Consider the following 27,788-nt stretch of genomic DNA (forward strand, 5'->3'; position numbering starts at 1 on the left):
ATCTTGTTGCCCTTCTCTGTACTCGTTCCAGCAGCTCTACATCCTTCTTGAAATGGGCCTCCAGACCTCATTTAGGTGTGGCCTGACCATAAGCACCAAGGGTTTTAGTTCTTAACTAGCAAAACATACCCATATTAAGCAACCACTGCCACCTGTCTGGATAGTGGGCACTGTGCATGATCCATCCATGGACTCTTCTTGCTTGCATCACACATGAAGGCATCTGTTGGTGTGTTGCACCAGGTATTTGTACTCATCAGAGCAACACACTTATTTCCAAGTTCTCTAGTGTCCAACCAGTGTGTTGTTTATGCCACAGTATTGCCATCAACCATGATCAGCTGTGAGAAGAGGGTGTCTCTTGGGTCACTGCTATGGAACCCCATACATCTGAGTGAGTGGCACATCGTCATCTGGGATACTGTTCTTGCATTTCCCATGTTATATTGTGATTTCAACTGTTGCATAGTGATTTGCCATTGGGCCTATACAGTGTGCTGCTCCCTTCGTTTTCCACAAACATCCACCTTGCGTAATCATTGATGACAGGTGGTATGACCCGTTCAACACCATTCTTTATACACCTCAACCACAGTGGGCCATTAGCAACTGCCTGACAAGAATGCCATTTCCAATATGGAAGCACCTGACGCATGAGCCCCCACAACTGTGCCCTTTTGAAACTCCATAATATCTTTACTGTGTCCCCGTAACTACTACTTTATTACTTTTGACTTGCATGGCCAAATGCAAATTACCACTGCTCTAGCATAGGAAGCTGTTAAGCTTTTGATACTGCGAGTCATACAGCATAGTCCATTACATGTAGTATGGTCATAATTCAGTGATCACTGAGTGTGTATCTCATTGTGGCATCCCTTTGTGCTAAAAAAATAAATAAATAAAATGAAATGAAAGCAGCTTACACTCAGTGCCAACATTGGAAGGTAACCCTGCAGGGTAAAGCATTGGACATAACCTTCTAACAACCTGAAAGTATTGGCAGTCTCTATAGATCAATATCTTTTTTGTTTAATTTTGAAATGTTATAAAAATTAAAACTTTGTGTATCGAAGTCAAAAAAATCAATGTTTTTATCCCACCTTGACTTTATTTCCCAGTAAAGCCAGTTGTCCACTATAGTAAAATTATTGTTAAAACTCAAATCAAAATTTAAAAAAAAAAAAAAAATTAAAATCCATAAAAAATTTGTAAATTAAACTTATCAGGTCATTTTTGATGAAACAGTATCCTCTACATCTATCTATATATTACTTGATTTGGATTTGGTTTTATCAAATTCTGACTCTGAATTCCATAGAAATTCTTCAGTTTTTCCAGCTGTTATAAGCCCAAATAAAGTAACGTGCCCCTGCTTTTTATTCTGATTCAGATTCTTGTAGTGGCCACTTTATTTATATCATCATTGTAATTGCTTTTTGCAGCTTATATACTAGCACTTAATAATGAACTTTATTTTTTATAGTGGCATACAGATTTGATATAGAAACATTGTTTTTAATCATTTTTTATCATTAAGCTTAAAATTGTTTTAAATGTCTCTTATCAGTCAAAAACATGCAAAAAATGTTCCATTGAGAAATGTGCTAATAATCAGATGGTAAATTGTATATACCCAAAGAAAACTCCCTAGTTTGTTATCTAAACCCAAATGTATAATGAAAGGTGGATGGTATTGTTTGCTTTTCCCCTCTAATGTACTTCATAAACATTTATTCTGTTGATTGATAAGAGAATATATCCCTGAAATTTTTAAACAAAGTGTGACTAGAAAAACTTATATTTATTAGAAGAAAGTAGAGCTGCTTGAAAAGGCATTATATAATTCTCTTGTGATGAACAGAAAAAAAATTAAGCAATTTTTTGTCATTTATAAAAAAAAAAAAAAATGTATAAAATATGCATTGTGAAAGAATGGTACAATTGTTTAAAAATGTCAAAAATGTGATAATATGAAGTTTCTTTTTTTTTTTTTTTTTTTTTTTTTAATAAATCTCAGTACTTCAGATCATTTAGGGTGGCTCATGAAGCATACTTAGCAATATTTTAGATTTCATATTAAGCAGTATTTATGACTCCACTCTACATTAATTGAAACTTGCATTTCTTGAACTTGGATTTCTTCAGTTGGAATTAATGCTTCACTTAGGATAGTAAAGATAATAACAGTACCTGATTTTCCCCATTATGATTTCTGATTATGTTGGAACATCTGTATTAGTTTTTATTTTATATATTAATTGATTTTGTTGTGTTTTGTTTTGTTTTAGTAAATTATTTTATTAACGCCTTCCTCATTACTAACACTAATAATTTGCTGCCTGCATCAGGCACTTCCCAAGTCAGATGTAGCTGCAGACTCCCCAGCACCGCCAGAAAGATCTCAAAGATGGCTAGCTAAATTTACAGCCTGTGTCAGGCAAGTCTTGGCTGAATTTCTTAGAAAGGCCAAGTTAACTCTGTCTTTATGCATCATTTTACTGCATGTTTTCAGTAACTATTATATATTGCACTTTATTAATTATGATTTCTCCCTCTGCCGCTCTTTGTCTCTCTCTCTCTCTGTCCTGCTAATATTCACTTGTTAATAAGAATTATATTGTAACCTAATTTGAGTTCTAGTGCTTAGAAAAAGATAAATTTCAATTCTGATGTATATATTATGTACTTGCTTGCCTAGCTTAACCAAGTGATGTTGTTCCATTTAAAAAAAAAAAATTTTACCATATATTCTAGTGTATAAATTGACCTCTGATGAAGTTCCTAAAAACATCACCAAATATTTTAAGGTCAACTTGCCTGCCAGATATAAAATCCTAAACTAGAATTAACATGTCAATTGCCATTGCACATATAAGCATAAAACAGCTCTACAAGTTATGTTCTGCAGTGCATATCTGTGTTCAAAATGAGCCCAAACATTGTGCCATAATACAAACGAGTGGTCATTCTTAAATCAACCAGCGAGTGCTGTAAACATAAGGGCACACAAAATTAACAACTACTCAGTATTGGCACAGTTTTGTTTGTTCTTTGCTTGTGTTAATATTAGTTTGTGTACACAAATAAACATTTTGTAAAATTTTAATATTTGTTCTGAACACTTAAAAGTGAACACTTACTTTTCTGCTAAGCAGAAAATTAAGTGTTCACTTTTATAAAAAATGAATTCCAAAATTTTAATTTTCAACCATTATGCATGAATTTTCACAAGGCTGGGGATATCAGTGTTGATTTTTCTTCGCTGTTGTGGTTATTGAACTGATTCTCTTACATTTAGATGCCGCAAATGTGTTAAAAGCACAAATTAAACCAGTTAGGCAAGAAAAATATAAATTAATACCAGTATACAGTATTTGCAATTTATCACATATATTTTACAAAACATAATGTTGTTTACCTTTTAAAACTCGAGGAAAACTTGTACAAAATTCTACATCAGATGAATACAGCTCAAAAGGGAGTTGTGGTTTTGGTTTTACTTTTAGACTTTTCAAAAAAAAAAATAAAATAAATAAACTTTTGAAATTGTAAATTTCTTAGAACAGATACACTTCTGCATTTGGGTATTGCTTAAAGAAAAAGAAAGAAGCCTCTCAAGTAGACAGTACTTCTTAACATAAACAGTTGTGATGTTTTTTGAGAATCATATGCAAACTGAAAAAAGTTATCCCATATTTAATCTTAAAAATTGGTACAAAATAATTTGAAACTGTAAAAAACTAATTTTTTTATATTAAAGACATGTTTTAATTGTTTTTTTTAAATAAAATTCCTTTTTCCACACTTACAAACATATTTTTTTAATTACATCCGTTAATTTTGAGTTTTTGGTTTTGTTTTCCTTCCTGATAGTGAGCAAAATGTAAATTAAAAAAAAAAAAAAAACTTGTTTTAACAATTGCATGGCAAGAAAACTCCTAAGTAACATGAAGCCAGAGAGTGTAACAATTGAAGATGCTGCCATGAAACAAAAAATGTGCTTCAATAATTGTGCCTGTAATTTTAAATTCTTGTTTTTCAACACACAACAACAACATGTACAAGAACATATAATTATTGATAGAACATATAATTTCCAGAAATAGAGATTTCTGGAATTTTCAGTAGAAAAATCAAAGGAAACAGTTGTGTTGAAAAGTATTGGGAGTTTCAGCTGTATTGGGCAAGTAGATGATTACCCAAGATCATCTACTAGGGCAAGATGATGGTGATCATTCAATCATTGAAATCGTATGCCCATCTCCAGTTTAATGCAGATTTTACAGTAATATACCACTACACAAGATGCAAAAAATGACTAAAAGTGGCAATCAACTTATACTACAAATAAATGATTAAACACAAATTTTTAAGTTGACTTATGCATTGGAATATACAGTAACAGCTCTGTGAGTACAAAACATTAGTAAAAATGTGCAATTTAAAAATCCCATTAAATTAATTCAAGTTAACTTAAGAAAAGCTCAATTTATTTATTTTTTTATACCATTACAACATTACATTACAATTTTATATATTAATTGTTTACTTGCAGAAATAGTTTCTGCTTTACTTGCAGAAATAGAAAGATTTTTGTCGATAAAATTTGTTTTAAAAATTACAAGAAAATTCAAATTGCCTGATATTTTAATTGTACTTATTTTTACATTTTGCCCTTTTTAACAATTGTTTATCATGTTTTACTTACTGAAGGAACTCTTTACATATAAAAGAGAAATTCATTGCAATCTGCAACTCTGCCTTAATTAATTCTTGGCGATTTCTGTTTCTAACATCTGTCCACTTCAATTTATCCTTTCTACTATAGCATTTGTAATTTGTACCAGTAATTTGTACACTGTGAATTCTGGTCTGGTTTTAAAACTGGGAAAACCAGCCCCTACTAGCCAAAAATGATTCAGTCCCCTCCTAGTTCCTCATTAATTTCATTGAACAAGCTCCTAGTCTTGTCCATAACCACAGCCTATGTTACAGGAATGTTATTTTGGCTCATATCGTCTATCCACAGCACTAATAACTTCTCCATCTTCCCCATTGTCTCATTCCTTGAATAAGTTGTTCTAGAAACGCTTACATTAACAATTCCTCTATGTTGACTGCTTTATCTTCTCGTCATTATTCATAATGGTCGTAACAGTCGAAGGTGCTAAATTTAAGGTCCTGCACCTCTGAACGCTGCTCACCAGATTCCATATGACAAATAGCATCCATTTTCACTTAAATCGTTAGTGATTTACAGCTTTTTTTAACATGTGCAGGATATTCACCACTACGCTTAGAAGACATGGTTGCACAATTTATTTAAAATAAGGCACTAATGAACACAGGAAATTATTAAACTTTAAGGCGCAGCTCACAACACATGCACATTGACGGACGAGGAGAAAGCAATTGATGTCGATACTAGTGCCGTCTAGGTATCCACTTCCTGTACTGAGTTTACATTTGCACTTTCAAATTTTCTTTATATATAAAAATTTTATTTTTTCATTATTATTTTAAAAGAGTGTTAATGTGAAACAGCATAAATTGAAGCATCGTAAAGAGGGGCCTACCTGTAATTTAATATCCTAAAAAATAATATTGATTTTCAGTGTTCTGACTTTATGACTTACTAATCTGTTCACCACCATTCCTCTAAACCTACTCAAATATGCTTCTTATAAATCTGTATAACAAATTAAAAATCATAATTAGGGCAAATTTTGCTATATGGAATTATTACATGGTGGCAATAATGGGTGTAAAAATATCCTCAAACCTATGCAAATTTAATTTTGCATTCCAAAAAAGACTAGTATTTAACCAATTTATCTTATGATTTAAGAGCATTTTGTTATATTGGGTTTTTTTTGGTTGATATTCTTTATAAGACCATTATTTTTTTTATTTTATTTATTTGTAAGAAAAATAAACAGAAACAAAGTTGGTTACGAGTCTGTAAATTATTCACAGTTATCTAATACCTGCTCTGGTACAAATTTTCTGTCGAAAGGAATCATTTTAGGTATTTTTAATTGTATAATCCTCTTATTTGAAAATGAATTTTTTGTATGATGTGATATCTGTAACCAAGTTACAAAGGGGGTTAGGCAGGTGAAGGCAGATTACGAGAAATCTTTGGCAAAGGATGCAAAGAAAAACAGCAAAGAGTTCTTTATTAAGTAAACTCCTAGAAGGAAGGGAATGAATCAGATTGGTCCACTTGATATCGATGGTTCAACTGTTGATGATCCTGCTCAGGTAGCTAACAAACTAAATGAATATTTTGCATCGACATTCACATATGAGGGAGTTATTCAGGGATGGGAATGCCAGAGGTGTATTCAACTCTGGCAGTAAGCTAGATAATCTTGTATTAAGTGCAAAGTGCAGGAGAAATTGTTGAAGTTAAACATAAGAAAGGCACCTGGGGTAGATGGGATCTATCCAGTTATATTAAAGGAGGCAACAAAGAAAATAAGAAAACCCTTAGCCATAATTATGAGAGCTTCCCTGGACTCAGGGGAGGTACCCATGGACTGGAGATGTGCAAATGTGACCCCAGTCCACAAAGGAGGATCAAAGTGGGAGACAGGTAATTACAAGGAAATTAATGGAGCCACTGGTTAAAGAAGCATTGCAGGATCATCTAGACAAGACTTCAGTTATAGCTTGGACACAGCATGGGTTTGTTTAGGGGAAGTCTTGTCTGACTAATTTGATTGGATACTATGATGTAGTCACAAAGGAACTGGATACAAAGAATAACTTTGATATCATATATTTGGATCTTAGAAAAGCCTTTGATACTGTGCACATGGAAGACTGCTGCACAAATTGGAGCAGTGTGGCATTGGAGGCAAATTGCTGCTATGGATAAAGGGCTGGTTGAGTGGGAGAAGACAGAAGGGTAATCAATGGACACTGCTCTTCGTGGACTAATGTTATTAGTGGAGTCCCTCAGGGTTCGGTGTGGAGTCCATTGTTGTTTTCTGTATTTATAAATGATATTGATGATAGTATATAAGGCTTAATGTCCAAGTTTGCAGACAATATGAAGGTTGGCAGGGTTGTTAATGACAATATACTGCTGCAACAGGATCTAGTAAAGTTGAGCAGATGGGCTGAGAGGTGGCAAATGAAGTTTAACATTGACAAATATAAAGTACTACATATGGGAAGCAGTAATCCCAGAGTAATGTATCAACTCTGTGGTACCATACTGACAGTAGTAGAGAATGAAAAGGACCTGGGGGTAATTGTGCAGACAGATATGAAGTTTTCTAAGTAATGTCAATGATATACAGGAATTTTTCTAGCAGGGATAAGGAGGTGATTATCCCCTTGTATAAGGCAATGGTCAGGCCACACCTTGTACACAGGTCTGGAGGCCTCATTTTAAGAAGGATGTAGAGCTGTTGGAACGAGTACAGAGAAGGGCAACAAGATTAGTGAATGGAACAAAGGGTTGCTCGTACGAAGAAAGGCTTAAGTTTTGCAAATTACAGTGTCTGGAGACTAAGCACCTGCGAGGTGATCTGATTGAGATGTATTAAGCCTTGAATGGTTTGAGCATGCTCAATGTGGATGGGATTCTTCCTCTTGCTCAGAATAATCACCTGAGAGGGCATAAATTCAAATTGAGGAAAGACGTTTGTAGGATAGATGTGCGGAAGTTTGCCTTTAGCCAGTGGGTGGTTGATTGGTAAAACAAACTTCCATCTGTCATTGTAGAAGTTGATAGCTTAAATAGATTCAAGGCAGAACTTGACAAACATTTGGAGCGAGTGGATGAGCAAGTATTGAAATAAGGGTGTGTGTTTTTTTTTTTTTTTTGGCTGATGCGATATAAGCTTGCTTTCTTGCATCATGTGCCTTTGCTAATGCATGGTTATTTTATATCTCAGATTTTTCTGATAATTGTTTTCCCTTGTTTTTCTTCTATTATTGTTGCAAGCTTCTGTTATACATAATGAACTTTAACTCTAGTATGTTGTATTTACCATTTGACCTTGCTATTTATTCTGTTTCCAGTAGAGGGCTGAAGTTATTTTTCCCAAGAGCCAATAATTGACCAGAATCTTTTCCTAAACATTTGTCTTTGTTCATTTGACACATCACTCATGCATGCATACAATGGACCTGCCCCCTCTCTTCTAAATCTCTCTCTCTCTCTCTCTCTGTACAGGTAATATTTTTACATAGCCTTAGCCCTTTACCTTATTGTTATTTTACAGTAGTCTCATTTTGTTATTATTCAAATGTGCTGATTTGGAATATGATTCTGTGCAATAACATTACCTCTATAGTACTTCTATAAATACTTTGTCTGTTATTAATATTCATTTTTTTTTAAATATTTTATTTCATAAGACTTGATCTGTGAGTAAACTTTCTGCTATCTCATGCCTAATATTAATTTTGTTCTCCTTTTATATGAGGATTTATACTATGTTGGGGAAGTTTCATTATTAGGCACATTGGCATGTGTGCATAAAGTGCCTTTTTGCTTTACCGTGTTCATTCATCAGTCCATCTATCTGTGTATCCTGGTATATGAATTTTTAAAAATTTTACATTTGCCTCTTTTAGAAAGATTTGTCAAGCCATCCCAAATTTCATCAAAATCAGACTAATAGAAAATCTAGCAATTATCATTTCTTTGTCCGTCTGTTACATGGTTCATTTATTGTATGGATTTTCATGAAATTTTGTATTTAGCTCTTTTAGAATGATTTGTTAACTAAGCCTTCAGAAATTTCATTAAAATTGATCAATAGAAATCCATCCATTATTATCTCTTTTATTTCATTCATGTCATGTAGACATTCATCACATGTTGCACCATATCCGGGTCCAACTTTTGGCAATGGAGACTGCTGGTTTTTGAATTTTTTCCATTTTTTGGATAATAAATTTAGCCAAATGTCAACATTCAAGCACAGCTGAAGGGTGAATGCATTGACAGTGCGGAAACCATTTTTTGATAGCTTTTCTACTTTATTAATTTATTTTTATTAGCCATAAAAATATTATTTTATTCTTTTTCCTTGTACCATTAGTCAAAATTAGTAAACTATAAACTTAGCCATGTAGTTATTGAGGTGATTACCTACAAAATCACTTCAGTAATATTCTATTAAAAATAAAATAAAAAAAGAGGGGAAAAAGTAAAAATAAACAGAAATGAAGTACTGCATGACATAATTATTTTACTGGCTGCTGAAAACAGTAGACGTGCATACAACATTAAAAGTAAGGACTTCTTCCTCCCTCTCCTGATTCTTCTTGTGACCAACACAGAACAAATTCAAGCATAGCAAAGGGAAAATGCATCAGTTGAATGAATGATGAATTTGAAGTATTGATTAAGTCATCAAATGCAGACATTGTAGGGGTAATGGAGACAGGGTGTCACTCAGGCATAAGTGATGCTGAATTTGAATATGGGGGGGAGTACAATGTATACAAAGGACAGATAGAACAGGTGGGGTAGAGGGGGTTACGCTCTTAGTTAAGAAGCATATTAAATCTAAGGTATCCAGTTGACTTGGGTGAAAAGTGCAGTTTTGAGTCAGTTTTGTTTTCCTACTGATATAAGCAGTGGGAAAACAAAATTGAGAGTAGCAGTATGTTATAGGCCTAATGACTGTGATGAGTACAGCAAACAGCTATACAGAGAAATAGAATGGGCCAGTAAATCAGAATGTCTTATAATTGAGGATTTTAACTTTTCAGATGTTGACTGGAGTTTGTGGGTTACCCACTCACACACTAGCACAACTTTTGTAGATTTCTTGAACTGTTTTCTACAGCATGTCAGAGAGGCGACAAGAGGAGGCACTACTGTTGATCTTGTTATCATTGGTGACTCTTCATGCATTAAGAATCTGCAGGTAAATGACCCACTGGGCAACAGCAATCACAGAGTACTAATGTGGAATTTAATTAAAGAACATAACTACTCTCAAAGGTAAAGGGAAAGGCTTTTGCTTTCATAAGGTTGACTGCAGTGGTCTTGACAGTTTTAAATTCTATGCAGTGGGAGCAACTAATGATGCTACCAACAGCAAATTCTAAATGGGAAGCATTCAGAGAAGTAATCATAGAAGCTACTAGGCTTTTAATACCATTGAAGAAATACTGTTCAAGGCTTAGACCTAAATGTATGTCAGATGAACTATCGAGATATGTGGCAGAGAAGAAAAGTACATGGGAAGCATATAAATTGTCAGGTGATACAGAAGCATGTGGTATATATAAATTAGTCTGTAATCAAGTCACAAGGGGATTACATAAGATGAGGCAGATTATGAGAATTTTCTGGAAAAGAAAAGCAGCAAAGACTTCTATGTCTCTATTAACAGTAGAAGGAACAGATTGAATCACATTTGGCCACTTGATGTTAGTGGTTAACTGTTGATGACCCCTTAGGTTGCTGACAAATTGATTAGGTATTTTACATCTACATTCACACTTGAGGAATTCTTTAGGGTAAGGGATGCCAAAAGTTTATCAAACTCTAATGGGGAGCTAAATGACTTTGTGATAACTGAAAGGAAAGCGGAAGAGAAATTGTTGAAACTGAACATAAAAAAGGTGTCTTTTGTGGATGAAAGCTATCCTATTATATTAAGGAGGCAGCAAAGGAGGTAAGCAAACCCTTGGCCATAATTATGAGTGCAATCTTGGATTCAAGGGAGGTCCCTATGGACTGGAGATGTGTGATTGTACCCCCAATTCATAAAGAGGGATCAAAAAGTGACATGAGTAATTACGGCCCTGTTAGTGTAACCTTGTTCCAGGGAAAATAATAGCATCACTGGTTAAAGAAGGAATGTAGGACCGTCTGGACAGGAATGCAATTATGCTGCAGTTATAGCATGGATTTGTTAAGAGATGCTGTGGTCTAACCAATCTGATAGGTTACTATGATACTGTGACCAAACAACTGGATGCAAAAAAATCACATACTTGGATTTCAGGAAGGTTTTTGATACTGTTGCACATAAAAGACTGCTATACAAATTGGAGCAGTGTGGCATTAAGGGCAAATTACTGCAATGGATAAAGGGATGGTTAAGTGGAAGAAGACAGAGTGGTTATCAATGGTCTGCTCTTTGTGCACTAATGCTGGGCACATTGTTGTTTTCAATATTTATTAATGATATTGATGAGGGTATATCAGGGCTGAATAAAATTATAAAGACAACAGATACAAAGTTGAAGTTTGTCATTTATTAAAGAAACACTGGGAAGCATGTACTGTATACATTATTATCTCTATCCTTATCAACACATTTTTGTCATTATTTTTTCCAATTCATATATGCACTATGGTAACAGGATGAACCCTGCTGTCAAAGTAATCTTTCACTGTCATTTTTCATCTCTCATCCCTCAACAAGAGTTTCTCTGTGAAGTTATCTCTTCATATATCGAAATAGAAAAAAAATCAAGATGAAGCCAAGTGAGGACTATATGCAGGATGAGACAAAATTCTGCACCCTAGGTCTGCAGTTTTGATCTGTGTCATATGAGCAGTATGTGGCCTGAAATTTTAACGATGTAATATGATTTGGTCTCCTGTTAGAGCCTTGATTTTTTGTTTTATAACCCTGTTTTGTGTAACTTTTGATTTAAATTTAGTAGTATAGTATTTTTTTGTGGTTTTCTGACTAAATTGGTGTATTTATTCTTTACTCTGCCTTGTAATTGCTTAGAAACCATAGTTGATTTCTGCCGGCATTGTATCGACAGTAGCATTCAAATCTGCTGCAATTGTTTTCATATCAATATAGCAGATACTGGTAGTTCTACGAAACTTGTAGCAGTGTGATCAGTATAGTATCAGCAGAGGATTATAAATTATAGTACTATTTACGTAATATAATAATTTAACTTTTCACGTAGATTGTAATGTATGATGGTAATAGTCGTAGAGCTTTTAGAATCGGTGATTTGCCATAGATAGCTAGCACTAGAGTTCGAACCACAAGGGTGGCAATAGATAGTTAAATTTATTATCTATTATAGCTACTTAGATGTTACAAAAGTAATTTTTTAACTTAATTCATATAATGACTTAGATTTTACAAACTTAATGTTATAACTTAATACAGTATAACCTAATATAATGTTATAACTTGATAGGAGATACAAAATTCGTATAAAGTAACTTGGTTGGAGATAAAACTATATACTCATATATATATATAGTGTTATAATTGAATTGGGGTATAAGTTTAGTGTTATATTTTTAATTTTATTGAAATTGAATTGAAATCATGCCTCAGAGCAGCAAAGCAAAAGGCTCAAGCAAGTGGAGTGCTGTGGCTCAGGGGAGAACTGAGGTGGGGGTTGTCCTCTGAATCACAGCCTTTTGAAATGTACTGCTTGTTTGATGTTTTATGGAAAAATCAGGAATGGGATATGATATTGCCAAGGGGGGTGTGTGTGTGTGTGTGCGCGTGCGCTCTGTCTTTGTGTGTGCTCAATGTAAGGAGTATGAGAAAAACATGTTGCAACTCAGCATTGTTATGGGCCTATATGAGTGCTTGAAGAATAGGATAGATGCCCTCGAAGGATTTAAATTGAAGGGCTCATCAAGCCCTCAGCTGCCCACATCAAAGCCACAGCTTGCACTTGAACATTAGGCAACACAGAGGCAATCCCCAAGGCAAAGTTGCTAGATCCAAAGGAAATAGTTGTTGTCGGTGATTATTGGAAGGGAAACGGGGAATATATTGTGCAAAAAGGATAGGTGGAACAGGGACAGGGTATGTCTGCCAGGGGCAAAGGTTGATGATGTTGTAGAGCAGATATCATCCTTTAAGGACATAAGGTGATATTGTTGTACACATTGTTGTACTAATGATATCAAGACTAGAAGACTGAGGGAATTACTTAACAAGTACAGGTGAACGTTTAAAAAAAAAAAGCCGTGAGTTAGGGTTGAATTTGAAAGTGTCTGCAATTCTGCCCAGACACGATAGGAGGGAGTATATGATGAGAGCCTTGTCAATCAATTCGGCCCTAGAGAGATTGTGCAAAGCTCATGGGGTTTAGGCCTAATGACTCTGAGTATAATGAACAACTATACAGAGAAACAGCCAGTAAATCAGATTGTCTTATAATAGGGGATTTTAATTTCTCAGATATTTACTGGAACTTTTGAGTTGGTCACTCACACACTAGCAAGGCTTTTGTGGATTTATTAGATGATTGTTTTCTACAGCAGCAGCATGTTAGAGAGTCAACAAGTTTGGGAAGCAACTAGAGCGAGTAATACTCTTTATCTTGTTTTCAATAGTGATTCTTCATGCATTATCAGAATCTGCAGATAAAGGAACCACTAAGTGGTAGTGATGACTGTGTGCTGATGTTGGAATTACTCAAAGAGGTAACTACCATCGGAGATAAAGGGAAAGGTTTTTTCCCTTTCGTAAAGGTGACTATGGTGATCTGAGACAGTTTTTAAATTCTGTACAGTGGGACCAACTGATGATGTTACCACCAGCAAATTTTAAATGGGAAGCATTCAAAGAATTAAACCTGGAAGCTACTAGGCTTTTCATACCAACTAAGAAATAGTATTCAAGTTTAGGCCTAAATGGATGTCAGATGAACTAATGAGACATGTGGCAGAGAAGAAAAATGCATGGGATACATATAAATTAACAGGGGACAGTGAAGCCATATAAACTGGTCTATAATCAAGTCATAAAGGAGGTTAGGCAGACCAAGGCAAATTATGAGAAATGTTTGGCAAAGGATGCAAAGAAAAATGGCAAAAAGTCCTTTACTTATGTAAGCTCTAGAAGGAAGGGAATGAATCAGATTGGTCCACTTGATATCAATGGTTCGACTGTTCAGGACCCTGCTCAGGTAGCTGACAAACTGAATGAGTATTTTGCATCTACATTCACACATGAGGAATTATTCAGAGAGTGGAATGCCAGAAGTTTATCAAACTCTGGCAGGGAGCTAAATGATTTTGTATTAACTGAGTGCAAAATGGAGGAGAAATTGTTGAAGTTAAATATAAGAAAGGCACCTGGGGTGGATGGGATCTATCCAGTTATATTAATGGAGGCAGCAAAGGAAGTAAGCAAACGATTAGCCATCATTATTATGAGAACTTTCTTGGACTCGGGGGAAATAGATACCCATGGACTGTAGATGTGCAAATGTGACCCTGATTCATAAAGGAGGTTCAAAGAGACACAGATAATTACAGACCTGTTAGTTTAACTTCTGTTTTGGGGAAAGTAATGGATGCACTGGTTAAAGAAGCACTGCAGGGTCATCTAGACAAGACTTTAGTTATAGTTCAGACACAGCATAGGTTTGTTAATGGGAAGTCTTGTCTGACCAATTTGATTTGATACTATGATGTGGTCACAAAGGAACTGGATACAAAGAATAACTTTGATATCATATACTTGGATCTTAGGAAGGCTTTTGATACTGTTCCACATGAAAGACTGCTGCACAAGTTGGAGCAGTGTGGCATTGGAGGTTGAGTTCCCACTCAACCATTCCTTTATCTTTATTAGCAAATTGCTAATATGGATAAAGGGATGGTTGAGTGGGAAAAGACAGAGTGGTAATTAATGGACACTGCTGTTTGTGGACTAATGTTATTAGTGGAGTCCCTCAAGGTTCAGTGTTGGGTCCATTGTTGTTTCTGCATTTACGAATGATGTTGATGATGGTACATCAGGCTTAATGTCTAAGTTTGCAGATGATATGAAGGTTGGCAGGGTTATTAATGACACTAATACGTTACTGCAACCGGATCTATAAAAGTTAAGCAGATGGGCTGAGAGGTAACATTGACAAATGCAAAGTACTGTATATGGGTAGCAGCAACCCTAGAGTAACGTATCAACTGTGCGATACTGCACTGAGGGTGATAGAGAATGAAAAGGACCTGAGGGTAATTGTGCAATCAGATATGAAGTTTTCTGAGCAGAGCTGATGGTCTGCATGGTGTCTTGTCAATGATATACAGGAATTTTTCTAGCAGGGAAAAGGAAGTGATTATCCCCTTGTATGAGGCAATGGTTAGGCCACACATTGAGTACTCTATACAGGTCTGGAGGCCTCATTTTAGGAAGGATGTAGAGCTGCTGGAATGAGTACAGAGAAGGGCAACAGATTAGTAAATGGAACAAAGGGTTGCTCTTACGAAGAAAGGCTTAAGTTTTACAAGTTAGTGTGTGGAGACTAGGCACCTGTGAGGTGATCTGATTGAAGTGTATAAGGCCTTGAATGCTTTGAGCATGCTCAATGCTGATGGGATTCTTCCTCTTGCCCAAATTAATTGCCTGAAGGGAAATAAATTCTAATTGAGGAAAGACAGTTGTAGAATAGATGTGTGGAAATTTTTTTTAAAAGCAAACTTCTAGCCACCCGCTGGCTGGCTAGAAGTTTGCTTCTAAGCCAGTGAGTGGTTGATTGCTAGAACAAGCTTCCATCTGTTATTGTAGAAGTTGACAGCTTAAATAAATTTGAGGCAGAACTAGATGAACATTTTGTAGCTAATCGATGTGTCAAATGGTAATGTGGTTTTTTTTTTTTTTTTTGGCTGATGTTGCATAAGCTTGCTTTAGTGCATCATATTTGTCTACTAAAGCTAATGCTATTAAGCTTATCAAGTGTTTGGCAGTATCTTTCCTTATTTGGTCTAATCTAACTTTTCTTTAAAAAAAAATAAACAAAGTTGCATTGTTGCTATTCCAGAAATACCATGGCCATTATGTTATATGTTGTTATATAATGTATTTTTTTTCCAGTAAAATTAATCAGTTTTGTTTCTTTGAAAATACTAGTTTAAAAAACATATTTTTAAATTTTCAGATGTTAAAAATTACAAAATTATATTAATAAGCATTGAAATCCATGAAAAAATGAAGTACTAGTTTACTGCAAACAGAATTAAGAAAAGAAAAGAAAATTATAGGATTGTCAGGCATTGTGCTACCATGTTTGTTATGAATGTGGATGCTGCCACTAATGGATTAAGAAATTATATTAATTATATCTCGTCCATGATCTGTTGTGAAGATATGTATGTCTTATTTTATAAATTAAAATATAAATACTTTATGCTGTGTACCATATTAAATAATGGGTATGTTTTTTTTTTTTTTCTCATTAATTTTATTTTAAGTGATTTGATTGTTTTATTTATATATATTTGCAGGTGATGACTGTCCGAAAGATATCAGTTCAGCCAGTTAGGTAAACTATTCAGAATAATGCTTCTAAAATTAATTTTCATGTCTTTGAAAATAATTATATTATTTAATGTTATATTTTATTCATTAATCCTACTTTCCAATTGAAACATTTTGTTTTCATAACTATTTATATGCTGTTGAAGGCAAGGACATATACAGTCTGACCTCTATATAACAAAATTGAAAGGGATTAATTCTTAATCCTTTTAACTCTTAATTGCTGCTTTCTGCAGCTCTATTTCTTAAAGGCCAGAGGCGTGAACAATCCATACCTAGGTCTCTCAAAATCAGTTCATTTAAGTAAATTTTCTACATTATATGGAAACTATTTTCAATGTAATGACCAAGGGGAAATCAGAAATATTTTCTAAATAGAAAAATTTGCTATATAGAAGTTTGTTAAAGAGAGATCCAACTGTATTTGCATTGCTTAATGGAAGCATGAAATGTGCAAAAACCATGTTTTGCTTCTAGAGAAAAGCTCCAGCCCACCCAGTTTCATTTACCATGTGGTATTAGGCACGTCATTTTAGGTAATGAAGGACATCATGGTGACACCCATCATTGTTAAAAAGCAGTTTTCCTTTAAAGCCCTTTAAAGCAGTTTTCACAAGCATACCACTATTTAGTTCACTCAACTAGGGAGACACTTGATCCGTTGGTGTGTAATCTTGCTACCTCTGCTCTGCCAGCTTTGACTGGATGTGTGTGTGTGCACACGTGCTTGCGTGCAAGGACCAGTGCTGAAACCATCTTTTCTTTAGAAGTTGGTTATACTTGCTGTGTGAAAAAATCTAAACTTCATACCATGTACCCCACCCTCAACTATTACTTTATTGATATCAATAATGAATGAGACAAAGCGGTGGCTGACGTTCATTTGCTTGCTCATAACTTCGCAACTTTTTTGTTGTTAATTTTGAATTTTTTTTTTTTTTTCCCTCTTAACAGTCTTTTGAAAAATAATGTTAAGCACCAAAATTAAGCAGATTTTTTTTTTATTCTTGTAGTTATCTAAATATTTAGGAAGCTAAAGCTCTAGGCCCTGGGTGCCAAGCACTTGATGGTCAAGGGATCTGAGTGCTTCTTCCAAAACGTCTTCCTAGTAAGGAATCATCTTCTGTTTAGTTAAAACTTCATTCTTTTAAGTTATAAAGTTAAACTTCAGCCTCACAAGTACTAAGTGAAGTCAAGAAAGAAAGAAAGACACTTTCATTTTTTTTGAAGATAATATAGCACTCAAACCTATGTTGGTATTGTTATGTTTATTTCCAAATTGGAAATATGTACATAATGGAGTCAAATGTTTCGTAGTGTTTGGATGCCATTTTCCGATCTCACCAGGTTAGTTACCCACCTTTGGACCCTTTCATGAAGCTTGATGCCTTTTTTTTAGGTGCAGTCTCCATACTTGAACACATACAGTATTCCAAGTGTGGTCTAACAGTAGTCTTATATAAGGGGATTATGACATCCTATCTCTACTAGCAAATGTTCGATAAATCATCGATAGGACATCTTGGGCCTTCCTTGCAGCCTGTGTACAATGCTCAGAGATTTTATGTCTGATTGTATTGTAACTCCCAAGTCCCTTTCTTCCACTACTCACTTTAGTTTAACTCCAAGTGTATAAGTTATTTTGGAGATACTGTTCTCCAGGTGTAAAACCTTCACTTTGCTGGATTAAAGCATAGCTGCCACTTAATATATGTATAGTATAAAATGGACTTTACATTTCCACCAGTAGAGCTGGTATGCTCTAATTTTCAAATGAGCAACAAAGGCTATGAGACTTCTCAGCTGTAAAGGATAAAAAAAAAACTTCTTCACAAGATATTCCATCCTTAATAATTCACTCTCTGGGAACTTAACCTCTAAGCAAACTTTCACTGTTTCTCATACAGAAAAGTAATGAGGCAGTTGTTGATTCTCCCAAGATGGTCGTGACATTTGCTGGACTTTTACAGTTGCTCCATGTGTTACCCTAAACACTTAAAAGGTTGTTATAACAATGGGATTTATTAACTGTCTCAGAGGGGGAAAAAATAGTACAAGATCTTAGACACCAATGAGATGTACAGTTAAAACACATTACAACACTAGAGAAAAGATAGCAAACCATATTCCTACACAGAGCATCATACTTTAGCAGCACTCAAATTCTAGCACAAACAGGTAAAGCGGGATATTTGTTTTGTCAAATCCATCTATTATACAAATTCCTAACAGGTGAACATATGTTTTGTCTTATGTAGGATGGCACCTAAACATCAGTTCAACTGCACAATGGTATGCTGTGACAATTACAGAACACCATAATGTCGCCAGAAATGAGTATGGTGTTATGTCCGTGAAGTGTTGTTGTTTGTCTTGTTGTTTGTTGTTTCTGGCCACTTAGCTATAAGGAGCAGAAATCACCAGGAAGGCTGCCCCTTATTACCTATTCACACCGTGGATAGGTAATAACGTAAAAACCTATGTACGCGCCAATGGTAGCCTGGAAAAAAACATATATATGCAATACAAAGTAAGGTGAACTTTACATATAAAAATTATTAAAATTATGTTAATTATAGGTATGTAGATGCATTGAAAGGGACTTTTTCAAGGGCTAACCCTCTCAATGTATCAACCATAATTAATGAGCTGTCCGTTTCTGTTGTCATCGTCCAGCATAACCGTTTCCAAATGATAGTTAGGTAGTATATGATAGTAATCCCAATGCTAGCTTAAATCAAACTATATGACAAATGAAACGAATTTCAATTTAATTCCATAGACCTCACTAATTGGAACTCTAACATCTCCAAATGGATTTACAGAAATATTATAGTCGTGCAATGTATTAGAAGAACCAGCATATGTAATAAGGTTGATTATATTATAGATACCCTTATCGATTTCAGATCTAAGTTAATAAAAAATGGGTTCCCACACTATATTATTGCATGATACCTACATAAAGCTATTTTGATAGCAATTAACAAAAGACACAATAATAACTGACCCACATCTTATTATGGATAAAGTCTTGAGCTGCACATAAACAGCTTAGTTTTTGTAGGTGTATTTTGTTATCGTTACTATTGGCATAGGTAACTTTTGCTGGGCATGTATATAGTGGGCACTGCCCATGGAGTATGTCATATATAGCTTACACTCATTGAAAAAGTCGTACCTATATTTACTCCATGGGTAGGAATTTATTCTATTATACTCTACTGTGACTCCGAGAGCCATCTATTTGTTGACATTACTATATGTTAGTTCCATATTAATATACTAAATTACAGAGGGAGCTATAGAAAATTTAATTAATTATGGCAATTTTAGTGACTTCAACTACAGATCCTAGGGGGAGCTTCGGTCTGGTCTGCTAGTGTCTCATATATACTACACATGCGGTATTATTTGGTCTTTCTAACATTTCTTTTACTGGTGGTAAGCAGTTTATATATATATTTATCTTATACTTACTGACTTATCTTGTTATATTCAATAACCAGGATCCCTTACTATAAGGGACGGGAAGTTACACTCCCAATTTTATCCTACGTAACATTAAGATTCGTCTTTTTCTATACTTTTTACTGTAATAACCCTACTTTTCATACCTCATGAACTATTAGAGCAATTCGAGGGGGGGGATTGAGGTACTACAACTTTAGCTTATCCTGCTTCTGTTTGCCTTCATTTAGCTTATGCTACTTCTATTACCAATATGATACATATATTGAATTAATTATGGCAATTTTAATGACTTCAACTACAGATTCTAGGGGGGGGGGGAGCTTCAGTCTGGTCTGCTAATGTCTCATATATACTACGCGTGCAGTATTATTTGGTCTTTCTAACATTTCTTTTACTTGTGGTAAGCAGTTTATACCACATACGTATATGAATAACAGTGGATGGATCTCTTTCTATATTATGCTACATAATGCTAAGTATTACTCTTCTGTAACGCTAGCTATTATTTTATTTTGTAAATTAGCTATCCATCGGGCTGATAGTCATCTAGCCAGCTAACAACTGAATTGCGATATACTTTGGTGTGGTTTGCAACCTAATTATATTAAATTTAAGCTAACATATACTACTTTACTATCATTTGGAATTGCTATCATATACTACCTAACTATCATTTGGAAACGGTTATGCTGGACGATGACAACAGAAATGGATAGCTTGATACATTGAAAGAGTTAGCCCTTGAAAAAGTCCCTTTCAATGTATCTACATACCTATAATTAACATAATTTTAATAATTTTTATGTAAGGTTTACCTTACTTTGTATTGCATATATATGTTTTTTTTTTTTTTTCAGGTTACCATTGGCGCGTACATAAGTTTTTATGTTTCTTGGGTTGTTACATCGTTACTTGTCGTTCTCGGTCTGCACCATAACCTGCAATTTTTGTGTAAATTACACCATTAGCCTCTACCACTATTACTAACATCTTAAACAGATATAATACTTAGACGATATTAAATAATATATATATATATATATATACACACAGTCAGTCCTCGTATAACAGGTGTTTACACTACACGAATTCAATTATACACGATTTATAAATAGGGGAACGATATCTTATATAACATGAACTGAATTCGCTTATGCATGATTCGCCTTTGTGTTTACAAGAAATGGCAGTCGAACGCAGAATTGCCCCAACCGAACGCAACACAATAGGAATGAAGAGAAGATTCTGAAAATGTATTTGTTTTTTATATCAGTGAAGGGGAAACACATTTCACCATAATAACGTAAAACCAACACAATTCCAGCTATTGGTATAATCGCAAATGCAATTAGATTGAGTTTACTACCAGTTTATAACAGATTTCACTAGCAGAAACGCAACTGGAAATTGTTTTTATTGTTTTATGGTAGTAACCCCTAGAAATGTGCTTTAGTAAAATGTGAGGCGTTAGTGTATCTCTGCCTTTACAGTGTTGTTTTTTCAGTTGCTACACGTGTGCAGCTTTGTTTATGTGTATCAAGCGTGCCTCCTCACTTTGTAATTGCGCTTTATTTCCTAAAAATGGATAAAATATTTAAAAGGTGTGAAAAGGAAGCGTTCTGGTGAAGACACTACAGATTCAGAGAGAAAAAGAAAAGCAATATTGATAAACAGAGGCGGACTGGGTCAAAAATTCTTATCCAGGAAAATTTATAGTGGCCTCATACTATGGTTTATGGCCAAAATCACACCGGCCTCTGGCCCACTGGGGTTTCCCCGGTAAGGCTTATGGCCAGTCCGCCTCTGTCGATAGAGAAAAAATATGAAATTGTGAAATGCTTTGAGTGAAATGAAAGACCATGTGATATTGCACGTGCTGCAGACCTAAATGAGGCAATGCCGAGAATTACAAAGAATGCAGAGAAAATAAAAACAACTTTTATAACAGGAACAACTCAATGTAATTAAAATCCATTAGATTAAGACACAAAGAATTGGAAGAGATGGAACGGCTGTCATCTGTTTGGATAGAAAATCAAACAAAAAACAAGTTTGCTTACAATAGAAGCAAAAGCATTTTGCTTTTGCTTCTATCGTAAAACTTCTATCGTATTTTATTACTTATTTTATGTAATAAAATACATAAGTATTTTATTACGATTAATTATTGTATTTGGTAATGTTTTGGTTACAAATGCGTGTTCAATCTTGGGTGTTCAGCACCTAACCCTATTTTTCCCATAGGGCCTGTTGTTTATATTGCACGATTTTGAATTGCACGAGGGTTTCTAGGAACACAACTATCGTGCTATACGAGGACTAACTATATATATATATATATATTAATTCTTGTTTCGGTGCCTCTGTAGCCAGGTGGGAAGGAGCACACGCTTCTTGATTAGACCGGGGTTCGAGCCCATCACCACCAAATACGGAGGATGCGGAAAGGTCAAGGGAATGACCACCACATATTCCCGGAGCAATATGGCCTTAGTTGCTAATGCTCCTAAAAACCAAATAACAAACAAACAAACAACAACAACAATTCTTGTTTCCTTTATATTGTAAATTTATATACATTATGTATGTGTTTCTGTATTGATGCAATACTGTATTCTATAATCTACTTGTTTAATTAAATAATTATTTAAAAATTAAATAAAAATTTATTGATGTAATTATTTGTCTCCAAGCTTTTCCCTCCCTTGGAAAATTTTCTGTGGACGCCCATGATCCTGGTGGTAGGAAGCTTGGCACCATCTGTTAAACATTTCTTTGGCAAATTCTTGGAAGATTTCAAGCATTTCCTTATTTGCAGTTAAATAATGTTCATCTCCAGGAGAAAATGATGAGACATGGTTAAGATTTGTTGCTGAACATGGTAGATCATGCAAGGATAATTACGTGTTGCCAGTCCTTGATACCACCACATAAACAAGAATCTGTACATCTGATATTAAACAGTAAGAACTTCACATTCAATGAGCCATGTTCTGTTATTAAATATGATATGCTGAAACCGGGAAAGAACCTTTCCTGTACAATGTTGGAACAGCTAAATGAAATGTCAGGTATAAATGACTTGGTAATGATAACTTTGGTAAACAAAGACCACCTAGGTTGCCAACAGTTGGTGAGTAGTTTCCAGCATTTTTATTTTTCTTTCTTTGGGTCAGCAATTGGATGGACAGTAATATTTAGGAAGATAATAGACCTTTATAAATAATATGAAGGTCAGTGGGTAAAGTGCCTGTGATACCTTGTAGCACTGGAGTGGAGACTGTACAGAACGTACATGGCAAGGTCAAGAGAAAAGACCTTTCTACAGTTTCCAGTTCGAATTTTACAGTAAGAGGGCTGGGCCTTTGAAACAAATATAGGAGGCACATGATAGAATTTGGATAAAGATAGTATGATACAAGATGGAGAGTATTGCTGAAGAGTATTGCTTCTGAAGAGCATTGCTGTTAGTGTGAAGAGAAGGCCAGATGGTCATCTAGGAGAACACCTAGGGTGTTTGTGTGTGGACACTAAAGGAAGTGATTTTCCTTGATATTTTATCACTGGTGACCTGGCGTAATTTAGTCTTATCTTAGACATCAATTTTGTTTTTGTCACCGAAACTGTGAGCTTATTTTGAGTGGCCTGATCTGATAACCTGGAGAGAATATTGTTGGCAGAAGTTTCTAAATCACTTTTGGAATTGCCGTGGACAAGAATGGATAAATCATCGGCATAAGCTATTTGTGTATTTGTCAGGTCATTATTAAGGAGAATCCAATCATTTAGGACTAAGTTCCACACCAGGGGCCCAAGAATAGACCCTGAGGGCAACCTCAAGTAATATGTCTGGGTACAGATTGGTGTTTAGTTTGTATCAAGACAGAGCAATTATTAAAGTAATCCTTTATGAGAAGGTTATAATAACTGAGGGCAATTTGCCACTCTTAGACAACAAAGGACACTCCTTCACCGTAGTGTGTTGAAAGCACCTTTAAAGTTTATAAACACAATTAGAGTGCAGATTTAGATGTAGATTCTTCTATAAGTTTTTCAGTTGAAACAGTGCATATTTGCAGCCATGGCCTCATGTAAAGCCATATCAAAGGGATGAAATTAAATCGGCTTTCGCAAGCAATGAATTAATTCTGAGATTGATTAACCCTTAAATGCTAACTTTTAGTCTGAGTCCAATATTTGTGATTTAGCAATAGCATTAGTTGAGGCATACGATGCAAGAAAGCAAGCTTTATACAGCATCGACCAAAAAAAAAAAAAAAAAAACCCTTCCCATTTCACCATGCAGTCACTTCAGATGTTTGCCTAGTTCAGCGGTGCCTCCATAGCCAGGTGGGCAGGAGCAGCAGTGCGTAGCACATGCTTCTTGATTAGACCGGAGTTTGAGCCGGTGAGCCACCAAATACGGAGGATGCGGAAAGGTCAGGGAATGACCACCGCATATCCCCGGAGCAATATAGCCTTAGTTGCTAATGCTCCTAAAAACCAAACAACAATAACAGCCTAGTTCAGCCTTAAATTTATTTAAGCTATCAACTTCCACAATAACAGATGGAAGTCTGCTCCAGCAATCAACTACCTGTTGGCTAAAGGCAAACTTCCGCACATCTATTCTACAACTGTCTTTCCTCAGTTTGAATCTATGCCCCCTCAGGTTCTTAGTCTGAGCAAGTGAAAGTATCCCATCAGCATTGAGCCTGCTCAAACCATTCAAGGCCTTATACACCTCAATCAGATCACCTCGCAGGTGGTACCTCTGTAGCCAGGTGGGAAGGAGCAGCAGTGCGTAGCACACGCTTCTTGATTAGACCGGGGTTCGAGCCCGTCACCATCAAATACGGAGAATGCAGAAAGGTCAGGGAAAATGACCACTGCATATTCCCGGAGCAATATGGCCTTAGTTGCAAATGCTCCTAAAAATCTAACAACATAACCTCGCAGGTGCCTAGTCTCCAGATGCTGTAACTTGCAGAACTTAAGCCTTTCTTCATAAGTGCACCTCTTTGTTCCTCACCAATTTTGTTGTCCTTCTCTGTACTCGTTCTAGCAACTCTACATCCTTCCTAAAATGAGGCCTCCGGACCTGTATACAGTTCTTACTTAAGGTGTGGCCTGACCATTGCCTTATACAAAGGGATAAATACCTCCTTGTCTCTGCTAGCAAAATTCCTATATATCATTGACAAAACTCTATGACCTGCTCTGGCAGCCCATCTGCACTGCTCTGAGAACTTCATATCTGACTGCACAATTACCCCCAGGTCTTTTTTATTCTCCACCTCCCTGAGTGTAGTACCACAGAGTTGATACATTTCTCTTGTGTTACTGCTACCCCTATGCAGTCTTTGTATTTGTCAATGTTAAATTTCAGTTGCTACTTCTCAGCTCATCTGCCTAACTTTTCTAGATCCTGTTGCAGAAAAGTTAAGAGATGTTCACTTACAGGTAAATGTATTGGCATTTGCCCTTGTATACTTTTCATTGTGAGCAAATAAAGCAGAAGGGTAATAGTTGTTTGTGTAAGTATGTGTCCCTTCTGGCAATTTTTGCTCCTTCGTGGTCTCACAGACCAAACATTAGCATTCATGATATAGCAATTACTCTGAGTATCAAGGAGTGAAAAGTGTGTTTACTGATCTAGAAAATTAGTTTTGCATCTTTTTCATTTGATACAACTGTAAGGTAAGGTAAGATGACAAAAATATCAATGCTGAAAGGGGGGAGGGAAAAAACTTATTTTGCACTATTTTGAGAAATATAGCATTTATTTATTTCTTGTTGTAGAGAAGCATATAAACCTGGATCATTTGTTACAACAGATGAGCAATTAATGGCATTTAGAGGGTGATGCCCATTCAGAATGTATGTACTAAATAAACCTGCTAAGTACAGTATAAAAATTGCAATACTACATGACGTGGAAATGAAATACAGGTAACTCATGTAGTGTGAAACCGTGCGAAACTATCGGAAACTGAATTTTTATCAAAAATAGTAATAACTGAACAAACTTCTTACAAACTGTGATACATATATGTCAGATAATGTACGTTCATTTAATTTTCTGCCTCTTCACTGCTGCTAAGCACAATCAAACAAGAATGTTTTCTCCATTGCAGAATATCTTTTGAACTTTCTTCTGCAGCATCTAGATTTCATGTATCTTATGTTCTGTTTAAAATATCAGTAATCTGGGTTTGTTTGCTTTTGCTTAATAGATCTTTGTAAATTGCATGGTATTGGAGCTAAGCATTTTTGACGCTCTGTTTTCAAATTTGTGTTCCTCTCAGTCGAAGGATCTGCATTCAGAAAATAAGATTCTAATTGCTCGGCTAAGTGCCTTCCATGTATACTTTTTAGTGTAAAATTTGGAACTTCAGAATTTTAATGTGCTATCATCCTCTGAATTGATTTGATTTACCTCCAATGCCATTTCCACCAAATCCGCTTTGCCAGCATCTTTTTCTACCAGTAATTCTTGAACGTCTTCAGGAGTCATATCTTCAAAACCTTTTCTTCTTACTGAGTTAACAAGTTCAACTATCGCACCAATTCCATTTTTTGCCGGTTCGACCATATTTCCTGAATGAACTGACTCTGGCCGTGCGATTTTCCAACACGGTTTTAATGTTGATGGTTTTATTTCTTTGAGCGATAAAGCTATGATTCCAATACAGTCCACAATTGAGAAATGTTTCCATGCCTGTATCACTTCAGTAGATTCGGAATCAATTTTTTCCAAAATCTATTGTAAATTTTCTGATGTAATGAGTTTTAACAGTAGGTATAATGCCTTGATCTAATGGCTAAGAAATAATAAAGAAGTTATATTAAGTGCTTCAGTGAACAGTACTTCAACATATTCGATGACTTAAATACTTTTGGATGGCCAAAAGTATTTAAGCGTGGCAGATTATGATCCATTTCCCTCAACATGAATTGTTGAGGAGGCTTCCATCCTGCAGTGGGTTGTAATGGCCACAGTTTATTTATTTATTATTATTTTTTTTTTTCTGCTGATAAGGCTTCAGGGAGCATCAAGCTTCAAAACTCACCAACATACAGTCACATGTATGTTGGGGTTGTTAATGGCAGTAGGGTTGTTAATGACAGTAAAGACAGTATGCTACTGCAACAGAATCTAGAAAAGTTAGCTAGATGGGCTGAGAAGTTGGAACCGAAGTAAAGTACTCCATATGGGTAGCAGTAACCCAAGAGAAACGTACCAAGTTTAGGGTACTACATTCAGAGAGGTGGAGAATGAAAAAGACCTGGGGATAATTTTGCAGTCAGATACAAAGTTCTCTGAGCAGTGCAGACGGGCTGCCAGAGCAGGTCATGGAGTTTTGTCAATGATATATAGGAATTTTGCTAGCAGAGAGTCTGGAGGCCTCATTTTAGGAAAGATGTAGAGTTGCTAGAATGAGTGCAGAGAAGGGCAACAAGATTGGTGAGAGGAACAAAAGGATGCACTTACAAAGAAAGGCTTAAGTTCTGCAAGTTGCAACATCTGGAGACTAGGTTCCTGTGAGGTGATCTGATCGAGGTATATAAGCCCTTGAACGGTTCGAGCAGACTCAATGCTGACGAGATACTTCCACTTGCTCAGATTAAGAACCTGAGGAGGTATAGATTCAAATTGAGGAAAGACAGTTGTAGAATAGATGTGCAGAAATTTGCCTTTAGCCAGCAGGTAGTTGATTGCTGGAACAGACTTCCATCTGTTATTGTGGAAATTGATAGCTTAAATAAATTTAAGGCTGAACTAGACAAGAATTTGGAGCTACTGGATGGGTGAAATAGGAAGTGTTTTTTTTTTTTTTTTTTTTGGCTGATGCTGTATCAGCTTGCTTTCTTGCATTATATGACTCAAATAATGCTAATGCTACAAGAAAACAACACTGGATAAATGACAGCTGTGTCGATTTGAAGCACCATTCATGCCTTGTTGCTTGACCACTATCTAGACGATAGCGAATCTAGCTGATTCTTTGTCTGAAATATCAGCTTCTACTATCTATAACTCATATTTTCAGAATATTTAAA

General features: G+C 35.4%; 1 protein-coding gene across 7 annotated transcripts in view; it reads left to right on the forward strand.

Annotated features, from left to right (window-relative positions):
• The window catches only part of LOC150077549 (uncharacterized), a 308,710-nt gene that overhangs the window by 252,358 nt on the left and 28,564 nt on the right, over nucleotides 1–27,788 (forward strand). For 5 of the 7 annotated variants that reach the window (XR_016547746.1, XR_016547750.1, XR_016547745.1 and 2 more), the window contains 2 exons: nucleotides 2,352–2,440; nucleotides 16,217–16,254. Coding sequence is in view for 2 of the 7 variants with exons in the window: in XM_090386993.1 (XP_090243119.1) it covers nucleotides 16,217–16,254 (38 nt within the window). In the remaining 5 variants the exon portion in view is untranslated. The remainder of the gene's footprint in view (nucleotides 1–2,351; nucleotides 2,441–16,216; nucleotides 16,255–27,788) is intronic. The other 2 variants (XM_090386993.1, XM_090386994.1) reach the window with 1 other exon arrangement.

This window comes from Mastigoproctus giganteus, chromosome 12 (assembly GCF_048544385.1).
Source record: "Mastigoproctus giganteus isolate SK-2022 chromosome 12, ASM4854438v1, whole genome shotgun sequence".
Lineage (NCBI taxonomy): Eukaryota > Metazoa > Arthropoda > Arachnida > Uropygi > Thelyphonidae > Mastigoproctus > Mastigoproctus giganteus.